Below are 18,365 nucleotides of genomic sequence, written 5' to 3'. Positions count from 1 at the left end.
GCACATACGAATCACTTGCATGTTTCGATTGGTATGCACTAACATTCGCTTGTAAACATTATACTCTGTACTGCATTTGCTCTTGTTCCGTGCATGCAAGCACGGTTGAAGATGTAAAGAATGGCAGGTGGTCTTGTGGGTCAGATAGAGGACTGGGATTCAGGTGATCTGAGTTCAATTTCTAGCTCTGCCTGTGACTTTGGGCAAGTCACTTCATTTCTCTGTGTCTCACTTTCCCAGCTCTAAAATAGAACTAATAGCCTACCTCACAGGGGTGCTATCCCATTCTGTTTAGACAGGGCTCAGATACTAGTGTAATAAGAGTAAGCATTGAAGAGTACTACCTAGAGAAATTTTCGTTCATTGTGTGCACAAGACATAGTACACAAAACCTGTGCAAGCAGTTGCACACCCACTGATGCAACATTTGGTCCTAAGATATAGCACATAAAATAGTTATTGTGTCTGCCACACAGTTGGTTTAAAAATTGCCAGCCAGGTTCGCACTACAAAGTACATTAAGCCAGTGCATCAGATTTACAGCTCTGTGTAAACAGTGGTTAAACCTCACAATGGTTTGGTTCATTTTTCTTAGATATGTTTCTACTGCACTATTTAAATCCATTCCATCATCCCACTGTGGTTTTTGTTTGTTCTTCGATTTTTGTTAGCTATATAATAACAACAACAAACCAACAAGAATAATAATAATAATAATAAATTAAGACATATTGGCAGACAGATTATAACCCAAAGAGAAAAATGATCAATTCCTTGGTTTGTCTGTTTAGACCAAGTGAATTCCATTTGGCAGAGCTATGTATCAATAGTACACCTATCAGAGACCAGCGTCAGGACATCTCCATGTTTCCTCAGAAGGTAACCACAGAGAAGATCTGAACAGATGGCAGAAACAATCCTGCTCAAGGAAAAACTGGGATAATAATAATAGTTATGCATACATTAAAAAATGTTTGAATTGATACATCTGTGCTGTGGTGAATTCTACCCTCTTCTTTCCAGAATTTGTACGCACTAATATACTTTTTGGGGGGTCTTTTAGCTGTATATTAAGATCAAACATGGCAAAATTAATTCACAAATTTGATGTGTTGATGAAGTGTTATGAAGACTATTAGCCTATCTATGTGGAATCAATTAAACAATCAAGAAGCAATTTATAGACACAGCTTAAATGTATAGATATTTAGTAATTTAATTAAGAGGAACTATCTTGGCCATGCTTATTTAACTTTACTACTCTCTAGCTCCCACCTGAAGCTTTTTTATACAGTCTTCCATCCTGTTTTACAAACTTTAATGGCCTGATTCTATAATCCTTAGTCACACAGGTGCTCCCCATTGATGTGAAACTATTTGTGTGTGAAAGGGTTACAGGACTGGGAACTTAAACAGATAGGAAAAGAACACTGAGATCAAAACATCTATGTCTGAAATGGTTTAACAGCACTCAGCAACAAGATTTCAGATAGGAAGGTAAAGAATATTCTATTCAGTTGAAAGTTCAGGGGATGTTTTAGGAATGTGGAAGGTAATATCTTGAGCTGGAATTTGACCAGGTTACTCCAGTTAACACCCCTACTCTGGCACAAACTTGCTAAGGGATGTTCAATGTCTCAAGAATAGATGCAACTTAAGCCAGTACTAAACCAGCCCTCGAGCACAATGCTGGAGATGCTGTTTGTTGAGGGACACACAAACCAAGCCTGCTTGCATGTTTGCAATTATAATAAATTAAATGATGGTGAAAAACTGATAAATAGTATTCTGAAATCATGTACCTTACAAATTCCTATTATCTCTGTAGTTTTATAGCATGTAGGTACTTTTATAATAAAGTAATGTAGCTAGAGCATATGGATTAATTAAAGTATTAATTTAAGGCTTGAGATCCTGAACCTCTGAGGAAAAATAAATTCATAAATCATAGAATCATAGAATATCAGGGTTGGAAGGGACCCCAGAAGGTCATCTAGTCCAACCCCCTGCTCAAAGCAGGACCAATTCCCAGTTAAATCATCCCAGCCAGGGCTTTGTCAAGCCTGACCTTAAAAACCTCTAAGGAAGGAGATTCTACCACCTCCCTAGGTAACGCATTCCAGTGTTTCACCACCCTCTTAGTGAAAAAGTTTTTCCTAATATCCAATCTAAACCTCCCCCACTGCAACTTGAGACCATTACTCCTCGTTCTGTCATCTGCTACCATTGAGAACAGTCTAGAGCCATCCTCTTTGGAACCCCCTTTCAGGTAGTTGAAAGCAGCTATCAAATCCCCCCTCATTCTTCTCTTCTGCAGGCTAAACAATCCCAGCTCCCTCAGCCTCTCCTCATAACTCATGTGTTCCAGTCCCCTAATCATTTTTGTTGCCCTTCGCTGGACTCTCTCCAATTTATCCACATCCTTCTTGAAGTGTGGGGCCCAAAACTGGACACAGTACTCCAGATGAGGCCTCACCAATGTCGAATAGAGGGGAACGATCACGTCCCTCGATCTGCTCGCTATGCCCCTACTTATACATCCCAAAATGCCATTGGCCTTCTTGGCAACAAGGGCACACTGCTGACTCATATCCAGCTTCTCGTCCACTGTCACCCCTAGGTCCTTTTCTGCAGAACTGCTGCCTAGCCATTCGGTCCCTAGTCTGTAGCTGTGCATTGGGTTCTTCCGTCCTAAGTGCAGGACCCTGCACTTATCCTTATTGAACCTCATCAGATTCCTTTTGGCCCAATCCTCCAATTTGTCTAGGTCCTTCTGTATCCTATCCCTCCCCTCCAGCGTATCTACCACTCCTCCCAGTTTAGTATCATCCGCAAATTTGCTGAGAGTGCAATCCACACCATCCTCCAGATCATTTATGAAGATATTGAATAAAACCGGCCCCAGGACCGACCCCTGGGGCACTCCACTTGATACCGGCTGCCAACTAGACATGGAGCCATTGATCACTACCCGTTGAGCCCGACAATTTAGCCAGCTTTCTACCCACCTTATAGTGCATTCATCCAGCCCATACTTCCTTAACTTGCTGACAAGAATACTATGGGAGACCGTGTCAAAAGCTTTGCTAAAGTCAAGAAACAATACATCCACTGCTTTCCCTTCATCCACAGAACCAGTAATCTCATCATAAAAGGCGATTAGATTAGTCAGGCATGACCTTCCCTAATCCCAAGTTGAGGATTGGTTGTGCAGCAGCATTTCATGTGAGTTGGTTTCAACATATTGATTTGTGCTCTTTTTGTTTTTATATATAATATCAGTACTGGCAATCAAAGCTGTTTTCCAAATATCGTTAAATTCTAAGAGGTCAACTGAGTAATGCAGTGAGCAGGTAATGTGCACCCCAAAACACAAACTAGACTCATTACATTGCTTTTTCTCTCCTTCAGCAGAATACCTGCCTCTCCCTAGGGGCTCATATAAATCTATTCAAAGGATGTTAAATGAAATTAGACATTTTGTCCATCTCCAAGAGGAAATTCAAAAGTCTACAAACTGAATGATGCCGCATCTATTCCAAACCCATATTTTATCTTTCTTCAATTTTGTCTGGATCAGAATATAGTACTGATCTCCCATTTCTGGGAATTTTCCCCATTTGAAATACTTCTCACACTGAATGTATATACTGAAATATCACAGATTTTATGGGGCTTCAAGTTTCATTCTTCTGCCTGCTAATCTTGCATGTTTTCTTTAAATCTGGAGAGCTCTGAATGGGATTTTTCTTGTTTGGGATTTAAAAATGAACCTCAAGGTATTCAGTCCGTCCTAGGCTGAGACTTGGTGTATTTCCACATATAATGTGTTAAAGCAATTGTCTCCTGCAAAGCTGTGGTTTTCACAGTGTGATACGTTTTGTGTGTCTTTGAGCTGGCAATACTCAGCTTTCAGACACTTTTTTTTTTTGGCACTTAATGGTTCCCAAGGGCCAGGGGGCTCGTGTTGTTCTTAACTTCCTATTGGCACTTTTTGGCTAAAGCGAGATGAGCTCATAGAGAGTCAGTCACAGGATGATTACTGCCACCCTCCCTCTCTTCAGCTGTGTCCTGGGCTCATTTCAGCAGCTCTTCCCGGGCATCTTTGAGCCCCTGTTGAAATGGGGAGAGCCAGCGCATGAAGAACTGGAGCAGACCCACTAGCTCATCCAGGGCAGCCCCCGGAACGTTGCTCCCCAGGACCCAGCGCTTTGCTCAGCCGAGTTTCCAACGGCCCAAGCCGCAGGTCTCCCAGCCCATCCCGTGGGCCCCCGTGCCGCCGCCCGAGCCAGCTCGCGGCCAGGCAGCTTTCCCCAGCGGGCCCCGTCAGAGGCTGGTATCGGCCGTGTCGGATTTGGGCGGCAGGGCGGCCGCGCCGGGCTGCGCGTCGCGGCAGAAGAGCACGGCCGGGTTCTTGCAGGCCCACATGGCCACCTCGCCGCCGCTGGCCGGGCTGGAGGAGGAGAGGGTGCTGGCGGCGTGGCCGCCGGGCCGCTGCCGGGCACAGCGCTCCCGGCCTGGCTCGGCCCGGCCGCGGGCCTCCAGGCGCTGGCCCCGGGCGGCCAGGGAAGCGGCCACGTTGTTCCTAGTCCGGTAGCCGCCCTCGCGGCTGCGGCCCAGCAGCATGGCGATGTTGGGGTTGCGGGCGGCGTAGACGAGCGGGTTGATGGCGCCGTTGGCCCAGGCCATCCAGCTGGCCACGGCGTCCACGGTGGGCGAGAAGGGCAGGTGGCCGGCGGCGGCCGCCAGCCCCAGGACGCAGTAGGGCCCCCAGCAGCAGATGATGGAGACGATCATGATGAGCACGGTGGTGGCGGTGCGCATCTCCCCGTAGCAGCGCAGCAGGTGGCCGTAGGTGGAGAGCGGCCGCACCCGGCTCTCGGAGAGGCGCACGGCCCGGCAGATGTTGTAGTGGCAGAAGCACATGAGGGCGAAGGGCAGCAGGTAGCAGAGCACGATCAGCGCCGCGCTGTAGGGCGGGCCCAGCCGCGACGAGCCCCAGGGCAGCAGCACGTAGGTGCAGCGGCCCGCGCCGGCCCCGCGGCCCGCGCCCGCCGCCTGGGCCAGCAGGTACCAGGGCGCGGCGAAGCCGAGCGCCGCCAGCCAGGCGGCGGCCAGCAGCTGGGCGGCGCGGCGGCGGCCCATCTTGCGGCGCGGCTGGCGCACGATGGCGCAGTAGCGGTCGAAGGAGAGCAGCGCCATGGTGAGGGTGGCGGCGATGCCCAGGCCGGCGTGCAGGGCGGCGCTGGCCAGGCACAGGCGCTGGCCGGAGAGCCAGGCGCCGCGCGGGCGGCTGAGCAGGCGCAGGAAGGCGAGGGGCAGGCAGAGCAGCGCGCCCAGCAGCTCGGAGAGCGACAGCGACAGCACGAAGGCGTTGGTGACGGTGCGCAGCTGCCGGTGCCGGGCGATCACCAGCACCACGGCCCCGTTGCCCAGCGCCGAGAGGGCGAAGATCAGCGCCAGCAGCAGCGCCTGCGAGGCCAGCGCCGCGCCCGACCAGCCCGCCTCCTCCGCCGCCCCGCCGCTCTCATTGGCCCCCGCCCGGGACAGGGCGCTCAGCAGCCCCGGGCTCGCCGGCGGCGGCTCCATGAGCAGCGAGCATCCCCGTCCCCGCCGCCCCGGGGAGAGCGGCGGGCGTGGGGCGCACGCTCGGCCCGAGGCCGGCCAAGGGGTTGGGGTCCCGGCTGCTGCGGGGTCGCGGAGCCGCCCGCGTCGGGGGAGCCGCGGCTCGGGCTGCTGCTCCCTGCCCGGCCTGGCGGGCTCTGAGCCCTGCCTGCCGCGCGCCCGCGTCCCCTGCCGCGTGCGGGCTCCGGGGGCTCCGGGAGCCGCTGACGTCTCCAGCCCGTTGCCCAGGGAACCGACTCCAGCCTGCCAGACTGCGCACACGGCGCCCGGCAAGACTCACCGGCCACCCCCGCGCTGCCGAGACCCCTGGTCACCCGCAGGGCGGGGACCATGCGCGCCCCCGACGCACACGGACACCCTCCGACAGACACCCCCGACAGACTGACAGCCATGCCCGACAGACACCCCCTGACACGGACACCCCAGACAGACAGCCCCTGACACAGACATCCCCGACAGACACCCCCTGACACGGACGCCCCAGACAGACTGACAGCCATCCCCGACAGACACCCCCTGACACGGACACCCCCGACAGACTGACACACATCCCCGACAGACACCCCCTGGCACGGACACCCCAGACAGACAGCCCCTGACACAGACATCCCCGACAGACACCCCCTGACACGGACGCCCCAGACAGACTGACAGCCATCCCCGACAGACACCCCCTGACACGGACACCCCCGACAGACTGACACACATCCCCGACAGACACCCCCTGGCACGGACACCCCAGACAGACTGACACACATCCCTGACAGACACCCCCTGACGCGGACACCCCCAACAGACAGCCCCTGACACAGACATCCCCAACAGACTGACACACATCCCCGACAGACACCCCCTGACACGGACACCCCCAGACAGACTGACACACATCCCTGACAGACACCCCCTGACGCGGACACCCCCAACAGACAGCCCCTGACACAGACATCCCCAACAGACTGTCACACATCCCCGACAGACACCCCCTGACACGGACACCCCCAGACAGACTGACAGCCGTCCCCGACAGACACCCCCTGGCACGGACACCCCAGACAGACAGCCCCTGACACAGACATCCCCAACAGACTGACACACATCCCCGACAGACACCCCCTGACACGGACACCCCAGACAGACAGCCCCTGACACAGACATCCCCAACAGACTGACACACATCCCCGACAGACACCCCCTGACACGGACACCCCCAACAGACTGACACACATCCCCGACAGACACCCCCTGACAGGGACACCCCCGACAGACTGACACACATCCCCGACAGACACCCCCTGACACGGACACCCCCGACAGACTGACACACATCCCCGACAGACACCCCCTGACACGGACACCCCAGACAGACTGACAGCCATCCCCGACAGACACCCCCTGACACGGACACCCCCGACAGACTGACACACATCCCCGACAGACACCCCCTGACACGGACACCCCAGACAGACTGACACACATCCCTGACAGACACCCCCTGACGCGGACACCCCCAACAGACAGCCCCTGACACAGACATCCCCAACAGACTGACACACATCCCCGACAGACACCCCCTGACACGGACACCCCCAGACAGACTGACAGCCGTCCCCGACAGACACCCCCTGGCACGGACACCCCAGACAGACAGCCCCTGACACAGACATCCCCAACAGACTGACACACATCCCCGACAGACACCCCCTGACACGGACACCCCAGACAGACAGCCCCTGACACAGACATCCCCAACAGACTGACACACATCCCCGACAGACACCCCCTGACACAGACACCCCCAACAGACTGACACACATCCCCGACAGACACCCCCTGACAGGGACACCCCCGACAGACTGACACACATCCCCGACAGACACCCCCTGACACGGACACCCCAGACAGACTGACAGCCATCCCCGACAGACACCCCCTGACACGGACACCCCCGACAGACTGACACACATCCCCGACAGACACCCCCTGGCACGGACACCCCAGACAGACAGCCCCTGACACAGACATCCCCAACAGACAGACACACATCCCCGACAGACACCCCCTGACACAGACACCCCCAACAGACTGACACACATCCCCGACAGACACCCCCTGACAGGGACACCCCCGACAGACTGACACACATCCCCGACAGACACCCCCTGACACGGACACCCCCGACAGACTGACACACATCCCCGACAGACACCCCCTGACACGGACACCCCAGACAGACTGACAGCCATCCCCGACAGACACCCCCTGACACGGACACCCCCGACAGACTGACACACATCCCCGACAGACACCCCCTGGCACGGACACCCCAGACAGAAAGCCCCTGACACAGACATCCCCAACAGACAGACACACATCCCCGACAGACACCCCCTGACACAGACACCCCCAACAGACTGACACACATCCCCGACAGACACCCCCTGACAGGGACACCCCCGACAGACTGACACACATCCCCGACAGACACCCCCTGACATGGACACCCCAGACAGACAGCCCCTGACACAGACATCCCCAACAGACTGACACACATCCCCGACAGACACCCCCTGACACGGACACCCCCAGACAGACTGACACACATCCCTGACAGACACCCCCTGACGCGGACAACCCCAACAGACAGCCCCTGACACAGACATCCCCAACAGACTGACACACATCCCCGACAGACACCCCCTGACACGGACACCCCCAGACAGACTGACAGCCGTCCCCGACAGACACCCCCTGGCACGGACACCCCAGACAGACAGCCCCTGACACAGACATCCCCAACAGACTGACACACATCCCCGACAGACACCCCCTGACACGGACACCCCAGACAGACAGCCCCTGACACAGACATCCCCAACAGACTGACACACATCCCCGACAGACACCCCCTGACACGGACACCCCAGACAGACTGACAGCCATCCCCGACAGACACCCCCTGACACGGACACCCCCGACAGACTGACACACATCCCCGACAGACACCCCCTGACACGGACACCCCAGACAGACTGACACACATCCCTGACAGACACCCCCTGACGCGGACACCCCCAACAGACTGACACACATCCCCGACAGACACCCCCTGACACGGACACCCCAGACAGACTGACAGCCATCCCCGACAGACACCCCCTGACACGGACACCCCCGACAGACTGACACACATCCCCGACAGACACCCCCTGGCACGGACACCCCAGACAGACAGCCCCTGACACAGACATCCCCAACAGACAGACACACATCCCCGACAGACACCCCCTGACACAGACACCCCCAACAGACTGACACACATCCCCGACAGACACCCCCTGACAGGGACACCCCCGACAGACTGACACACATCCCCGACAGACACCCCCTGACACGGACACCCCCGACAGACTGACACACATCCCCGACAGACACCCCCTGGCACGGACACCCCAGACAGACAGCCCCTGACACAGACATCCCCAACAGACAGACACACATCCCCGACAGACACCCCCTGACACACACACCCCCAACAGACTGACACACATCCCCGACAGACACCCCCTGACAGGGACACCCCCGACAGACTGACACACATCCCCGACAGACACCCCCTGACACGGACACCCCCGACAGACTGACACACATCCCCGACAGACACCCCCTGACACGGACACCCCAGACAGACTGACAGCCATCCCCGACAGACACCCCCTGACACGGACACCCCCGACAGACTGACACACATCCCCGACAGACACCCCCTGGCACGGACACCCCAGACAGACAGCCCCTGACACAGACATCCCCAACAGACAGACACACATCCCCGACAGACACCCCCTGACACAGACACCCCCAACAGACTGACACACATCCCCGACAGACACCCCCTGACAGGGACACCCCCGACAGACTGACACACATCCCCGACAGACACCCCCTGACATGGACACCCCAGACAGACAGCCCCTGACACAGACATCCCCAACAGACTGACACACATCCCCGACAGACACCCCCTGACACGGACACCCCCAGACAGACTGACAGCCGTCCCCGACAGACACCCCCTGGCACGGACACCCCAGACAGACAGCCCCTGACACAGACATCCCCAACAGACTGACACACATCCCCGACAGACACCCCCTGACACGGACACCCCAGACAGACAGCCCCTGACACAGACATCCCCAACAGACTGACACACATCCCCGACAGACACCCCCTGACACGGACACCCCAGACAGACTGACAGCCATCCCCGACAGACACCCCCTGACACGGACACCCCCGACAGACTGACACACATCCCCGACAGACACCCCCTGACACGGACACCCCAGACAGACTGACACACATCCCTGACAGACACCCCCTGACGCGGACACCCCCAACAGACAGCCCCTGACACAGACATCCCCAACAGACTGACACACATCCCCGACAGACACCCCCTGACACGGACACCCCAGACAGACAGCCCCTGACACAGACATCCCCAACAGACTGACACACATCCCCGACAGACACCCCCTGACACAGACACCCCCAACAGACTGACACACATCCCCGACAGACACCCCCTGACAGGGACACCCCCGACAGACTGACACACATCCCCGACAGACACCCCCTGACACGGACACCCCCGACAGACTGACACACATCCCCGACAGACACCCCCTGACACGGACACCCCAGACAGACTGACAGCCATCCCCGACAGACACCCCCTGACACGGACACCCCCGACAGACTGACACACATCCCCGACAGACACCCCCTGGCACGGACACCCCAGACAGACAGCCCCTGACACAGACATCCCCGACAGACAGACACACATCCCCGACAGACACCCCCTGACACAGACACCCCCAACAGACTGACACACATCCCCGACAGACACCCCCTGACAGGGACACCCCCGACAGACTGACACACATCCCCGACAGACACCCCCTGACACGGACACCCCCGACAGACTGACACACATCCCCGACAGACACCCCCTGACACGGACACCCCAGACAGACTGACAGCCATCCCCGACAGACACCCCCTGACACGGACACCCCCGACAGACTGACACACATCCCCGACAGACACCCCCTGGCACGGACACCCCAGACAGACAGCCCCTGACACAGACATCCCCAACAGACAGACACACATCCCCGACAGACACCCCCTGACACAGACACCCCCAACAGACTGACACACATCCCCGACAGACACCCCCTGACAGGGACACCCCCGACAGACTGACACACATCCCCGACAGACACCCCCTGACATGGACACCCCAGACAGACAGCCCCTGACACAGACATCCCCAACAGACTGACACACATCCCCGACAGACACCCCCTGGCACAGACACCCCCAACAGACTGACACACATCCCCGACAGACACCCCCTGACAGGGACACCCCCGACAGACTGACACACATCCCCGACAGACACCCCCTGACACGGACACCCCAGACAGACTGACACACATCCCTGACAGACACCCCCTGACGCGGACACCCCCAACAGACAGCCCCTGACACAGACATCCCCAACAGACTGACACACATCCCCGACAGACACCCCCTGACACAGAGACCCCCAACAGACTGACACACATCCCCGACAGACACCCCTTAACAGGGACACCCCAGACAGACTGACACACATCCCCGACAGACACTCCCTGACACATACACCCCCGACAGACTGACACACATCCCCGACAGACACCCCCTGACGCGGACACCCCCAACAGACACCCCCTGAAAGAGACATCCCCAGCAGACTGACACACATCCCCGACAGACACCCCCTGGCACGGACACCCCCAACAGACACCCCCTGACACGGACACCCCCAACAGACTGACACACATCCCCGACAGACACCCCCTGACACGGACACCCCCAACAGACTGACACACATCCCCGACAGACACCCCCTGACACGGACACCCCAGACAGACTGACAGCCATCCCCGACAGACACCCCCTGACACAGACACCCCCAACAGACTGACCCATATCCCCAACAGACAGGCCCTGACACAGACACCCCCAACAGACTGACACACATCTCCGACAGACAGCCCCTGACACAGACATACACAACAGACTGACACACATCCCAGACAGACACCCCCTGACACAGAAACCCCTGACAGACTGACACACATCTCTGACAGCCCCTGGCACAGACACCCCGACAGACTGACACAAATCCCCGACAGACAGCCCCTGGCACAGACACCCCCCGACAGACTGACACACATCCCCGACAGACACTCCCTGACACAGACACCCCCAGCAGAGAGCCCCTTACACAGACATCCCCAGCAGACTGACACACATCTCCGTCAGACAGCCCCTGACACAGAAACCCCCAACAGACAGCCCCTGACACAGACATCCCCAGCAGACTGACACACATCTCCGTCAGACAGCCCCTGACACAGACATACACAACAGACTGACACACATCCCAGACAGACACCCCCTGACACAGAAACCCCTGACAGACTGACACACATCTCTGACAGCCCCTGGCACAGACACCCCGACAGACTGACACAAATCCCCGACAGACAGCCCCTGGCACAGACACCCCCCGACAGACTGACACACATCCCCGACAGACACCCCCTGACACAGACACCCCTGACAGAGTGACACACATCCCCGACAGACACCCCCTGACACGGACACCCCAGACAGACAGCCCCTGACACAGACATCCCCAACAGACTGACACACATCCCCGACAGACACCCCCTGACAGGGACACCCCCGACAGACTGACACACATCCCCGACAGACACCCCCTGACACGGACACCCCCGACAGACTGACACACATCCCCGACAGACACCCCCTGACACGGACACCCCAGACAGACTGACAGCCATCCCCGACAGACACCCCCTGACACGGACACCCCCGACAGACTGACACACATCCCCGACAGACACCCCCTGGCACGGACACCCCAGACAGACAGCCCCTGACACAGACATCCCCGACAGACAGACACACATCCCCGACAGACACCCCCTGACACAGACACCCCCAACAGACTGACACACATCCCCGACAGACACCCCCTGACAGGGACACCCCCGACAGACTGACACACATCCCCGACAGACACCCCCTGACACGGACACCCCCGACAGACTGACACACATCCCCGACAGACACCCCCTGACACGGACACCCCAGACAGACTGACAGCCATCCCCGACAGACACCCCCTGACACGGACACCCCCGACAGACTGACACACATCCCCGACAGACACCCCCTGGCACGGACACCCCAGACAGACAGCCCCTGACACAGACATCCCCAACAGACAGACACACATCCCCGACAGACACCCCCTGACACAGACACCCCCAACAGACTGACACACATCCCCGACAGACACCCCCTGACAGGGACACCCCCGACAGACTGACACACATCCCCGACAGACACCCCCTGACACGGACACCCCAGACAGACTGACACACATCCCTGAAAGACACCCCCTGACGCGGACACCCCCAACAGACACCCCCTGAAAGAGACATCCCCAGCAGACTGACACACATCCCCGACAGACACCCCCTGGCACGGACACCCCCAACAGACACCCCCTGACACGGACACCCCCAACAGACTGACACACATCCCCGACAGACACCCCCTGACACGGACACCCCCAACAGACTGACACACATCTCCGACAGACAGCCCCTGACACAGACATACACAACAGACTGACACACATCCCAGACAGACACCCCCTGACACAGAAACCCCTGACAGACTGACACACATCTCTGACAGCCCCTGGCACAGACACCCCGACAGACTGACACAAATCCCCGACAGACAGCCCCTGGCACAGACACCCCCCGACAGACTGACACACGTCCCCGACAGACACTCCCTGACACAGACACCCCCAGCAGAGAGCCCCTTACACAGACATCCCCAGCAGACTGACACACATCTCCGTCAGACAGCCCCTGACACAGAAACCCCCAACAGACAGCCCCTGACACAGACATCCCCAGCAGACTGACACACATCTCCGTCAGACAGCCCCTGACACAGACATACACAACAGACTGACACACATCCCAGACAGACACCCCCTGACACAGAAACCCCTGACAGACTGACACACATCTCTGACAGCCCCTGGCACAGACACCCCGACAGACTGACACAAATCCCCGACAGACAGCCCCTGGCACAGACACCCCCCGACAGACTGACACACATCCCCGACAGACACCCCCTGACACAGACACCCCTGACAGAGTGACACACATCCCCGACAGACACTCCCTGAAGCAGACATTCCTGACAGACTGACACACATCTCTGAGAGCCCCTGGCACAGACACCCTGACAGACTGACACAAATCCCCGACAGACAGCCCCTGGCACAGACACCCTGACAGACTGACACAAATCCCCGACAGACAGCCCCTGGCACAGACACCTCCGACAGACTGACACACATCCCCGACAGACACTCCCTGAAGCAGACATCCCTGACAGACTGACACACATCCCCGACAGACAGCCCCTGACACAGACACCCCCAACAGACACTCCCTGAAGCAGACATCCCTGACAGACTGACACAAATCCCCGACAGACAGCCCCTGGCACAGACACCCCCCGACAGACTGACACACATCCCCGACAGACACCCCCTGACACAGACACCCCTGACAGAGTGACACACATCCCCGACAGACACTCCCTGAAGCAGACATCCCTGACAGACTGACACACATCTCTGACAGCCCCTGGCACAGACAGCTCCGACAGACTGACACACATCTCCGACAGACAGCCCCTGACACAGACATCCACAACAGACTGACACACATATGCAACAGACACCCCCTGACAGACACCCTCCCCCCATTAAGACACCCTTCAACAGACTGACACATATATATACCCAACATCAGGGGCATGTGCAGAAATTTAAATTTGACCCCTTGGGGTCAAAAAGTGCACCCCTGCGCTCCAGCAGGAACTCGCTCTCCTCCTCACAGCCTTGTGGCCAGGAAGCGCTCCCTCTCTCTGCCACCACGGTCCCAGGGCTGGAGGAGTTCTGTTCCCCCGACGATTATGGGGCGGTGTCCTTGTCCCCTTGTGCATGCCCCTCCCCAACAGACACTCCCTGCCAGACACCCCCAACAGACTGATATACATACCCAATGTGGCCACCTCGAACACACACACAGTCACCACCTGACACCCCCCACAAAACCTGCACAGACCCCCTGACCCTCAGCACAAACACACCCCAGCACACAGACCCCCCAACACAAAGACATACCCCCAATACACAGAGACACACAGGACACCCCCAACAGCAGACCCCACAACAAATGAAGAGACAGACAACATACCCCCAACATATAAACACACAGCCGCAGCACACGCACAGGCATATCACTGACAGACCACCCCCCACAGATAGACACACCCCAACACAGACATACTCCACACAGACACCGCAACACAGAAACACACCCAACACATACCAAGACACCCTCCAACACACACACAGACACCCCAACAGAGAGTCCCCGCCGTCAGAGACCCCCAACACAGCCAGACATAACCCAGCCATCCACACACCCCAGCGCACACACCTCCAGCAGACAGACATACCCAACAGATGCCTTCCAGCACACCCAGACATACATACCTCCAACACACCCACCCACCCTGGAGACACACTCGGCACACAGACCCCCACTCAGCAAATGACCCCCAATACACACACAGACATACCCCAAAGGCAGACACACAGAGACACCCACCCACTCCAAAACAGACACATACCGCCAACACACACAGACACTCAACACATCCCACCACACACCCAGGAACCCCTCACCACACACACACACACCCAGCACAGAGACAGCTCCCAATACACGCCCCCCCCCCCGGACAGACAGACAGACATCTCCCCGCAACACAAAGATAGGGGCTGGGAGTAGCCACTACCCCCCAACACAGACACATACAAAGAGGTAGGACACCGGAGCAGCCGCCCTGTTGTCACACACACATATACACAGGGGCTGGGACCGTCGGTCCCCCCCATACACAGATACAGACGGGACTGGGACCACCCTGCCCTCACACATGCGCACCGCATCCTGTCTTTCCTCCAGGAGCTGGGACTCTTCCCACCCCCCAGAATAGGACCTGAGACTGCTCCCTCAAACAGCCCCTGCTATCCCCCCAAGCAGATTGTGTGTATGTGAGGATCCCAGCGCCCCTGACTGCTACTAGACACATAGCCCTGCCTACAACACCCCCGAAAAGGCAGACATTCTCTGCAACAGCCTGGCTGACAACTGGCACAGGATGCACAGGATGCAATGCCACGCAGCCGCAGCATGCATCCAGCAGCTGTCTTCCTAGCCGCTGGCCCCTCGGAAACTTTTGTCCGAAGAATAGTAGATTGCCCTTCATAAAAACGCCCTTTGGATCTTTTGTCCATGTAACTACAGGTTTAGATCCCCTTTGAGAGCTAAAGGCGACTCATAATGCACAGGTTCATTGGTGCTGGAGAGATGACAGTATGTTGCCTGTTAAAAGCAGGCGAGTGACAGAAAAGGCCAGGGACTCAGCCCCACAATGGATAATAGTTTCTATTAATAATAAACAATGCCAAGGAACTAAATACTCGAGCTTCCAAATCCACACATGCTTAACTTTACTCATCGAACGTATAGCTATCCTGTGGAGAATTACTGGCAGGCATCCCGGCTCCTGAGATGTAAGGCCATCCTGGGAAGGCAAGCGTACAAGCCCTGCACCCCACTAGCGTGCTGGGACAAGTGCTCTCCCCCCCCCCCCCGACCCCAAAGCTTACAAAGGGGAGCTGAGACGTTTCCCTCCATCCTTCCTCCCCAGAATAGATGCTGGGCTGGCACTCGCTACCCTGGCAGCCTCCATTACGCATGTAATTGTTTACGCAGCTGGAGCATGTAATGCAGTGACAGTGAAACACTGGAATGCGTTGCCTAGGGAGGTGGTGGAATCTCCTTCCTTAGAGGTTTTTAAGGTCAGGCTTGACAAAGCCCTGGCTGGGATGATTTAACTGGGAATTGGTCCTGCTTCGAGCAGGGGGTTGGACTAGATGACCTTCTGGGGTCCCTTCCAACCCTGATATTCTATGATTCTATGATCTTTAACTCACAGCTTGGCTTTTTACTAGTACAAACAATTGCAAGGCAGTCGCACACAAAAGGCCATAAACACGAACCTACAGCTAATGTGTGTGACCGCCCTCAACTATACGGCACAGCATTTACACCTTTTGATGAGCACACGCTCACCACCAAAGAACTTAGCACCCAGCCACAGGGGAGACGGCCCAGGACACTGTTGTAGCGGGTGTTTGGCAAGAGGACATCTGGGCGCCGTGGAATTACACGGGTGGCCGAAACAGAATTTGCCCCCCTCGACCTGTGCCTCCATGGCCCTGCTGACGAGCATGCTGGCTCTTCCCTCCCAGCTTGGCATTTAATCTCCTGATTCTACTGTGCAGCCGCCGGCTCATAACTACAAATGGCTCCAGCGGCGGTTAGCTGCAGGGCTGATGCGTGTGTTACCCACGTCGCGCATGCATTGCCCTTTGGCCGGCAAGGCCATTACTGCTGGTCAAAGCACTGCTGAAACAAAGCGCCTGACTGGAGAAGCTACAGGGCTTCAGTTGCTCTGGCAATGGCTAGTTCATGAGCCAGCGGCGCTGAGCACCGACGAGAACCCGCACTGTCCAGGGGAAATGCAGTCGTTAACAGTGGGTTATTTTTTTAATGGCTCCACCACGTAGCTACAGACCTAGACACAGAGTGGTGTAGAAACCTCACCGCCACTGCCTCCAAATTGCAGAGCCTCAGCCCCCTTGCTCAGCTATCACCTAGCCCTGTAGGCACCAGATCCAGGACTTAGGCTCAGCATTGTGCTGCCTAACGCCAGGCTGCCCATACAATGCATGGGACAAGTTCGGTGTCTGCAAAAGGAATACACACAAGGCAGCACGATAAGCTGGACCCCCCCCCAAGCTAGCGAGTAGGAAATATAGCGGAGAGGGATGGGGTGGCCTAAGCCCAGTCCCTCAAAGGGAGTTGCGGGGGGGGGCTAAATCTGGACATGAGGGAGGCATCTATCGCCTCTTGGGATGCACAGCTGTGAGCCCTCTCCCACAGTTCGGTATTTAAGCCAGGTCAAGCCTCTCTCACAAAAATCCAAGCCAGAGGGAATAGTGCCTTGCACCCTATAACTCAGTGGTGAGAGCACGTATAGTTCACAGCCTCACACTGCCTGATTTGGAGCAGGTACTTGAATGCTGGTCTCCCATGTCCCAGGTGAGGGGCCTAACCATGGCACTATAGGGTGTTCTGGGGTGATGGGTAGGGTTGCCAACCCTTCTGCTTTCAGCAGGAGTCTCCTGGCATCGCGCTCTCTCTCTCTCTCTCTCTCTCCCCCAGTGGCTACTTCAGCCAGACGCCAGATGTTGGGCACTAACAGGCTGGCGTGGCAGTGGAGTGAAGGCAGACTCCACCCTTACCTGCCCTGCGCTGCGCTGCTCCCGGAAGTGGCCAGCACCATTCCTGTGGACCCTGGGAGTGGGGAAGGGGGTTGCCACATGCTGCCCCCTTCCCTGAGCGCCAATTCTGCAG

General features: G+C 57.0%; 1 protein-coding gene across 1 annotated transcript; it reads right to left on the bottom strand.

Annotated features, from left to right (window-relative positions):
* Nucleotides 1–3,069: 3,069 nt before the first annotated feature.
* Nucleotides 3,070–5,589, bottom strand: GPR135 (G protein-coupled receptor 135; the record flags this gene model as incomplete). The annotated part of the gene is made up of 1 exon (XM_084629818.1): nt 3,070–5,589. One exon carries the CDS (start codon nt 5,587–5,589, stop codon nt 4,327–4,329), a length of 1,263 nt encoding a protein of 420 aa, XP_084485944.1. The 3' UTR covers nt 3,070–4,326.
* Between the last annotated feature and the right edge of the window lie 12,776 nt (nt 5,590–18,365).

This window comes from Lepidochelys olivacea (genome assembly GCF_965140295.1).
Source record: "Lepidochelys olivacea isolate rLepOli2 genome assembly, chromosome: 6".
Taxonomy (NCBI): domain Eukaryota; kingdom Metazoa; phylum Chordata; order Testudines; family Cheloniidae; genus Lepidochelys; species Lepidochelys olivacea.
This window is presented reverse-complemented; position numbering and strand designations above follow the sequence as displayed.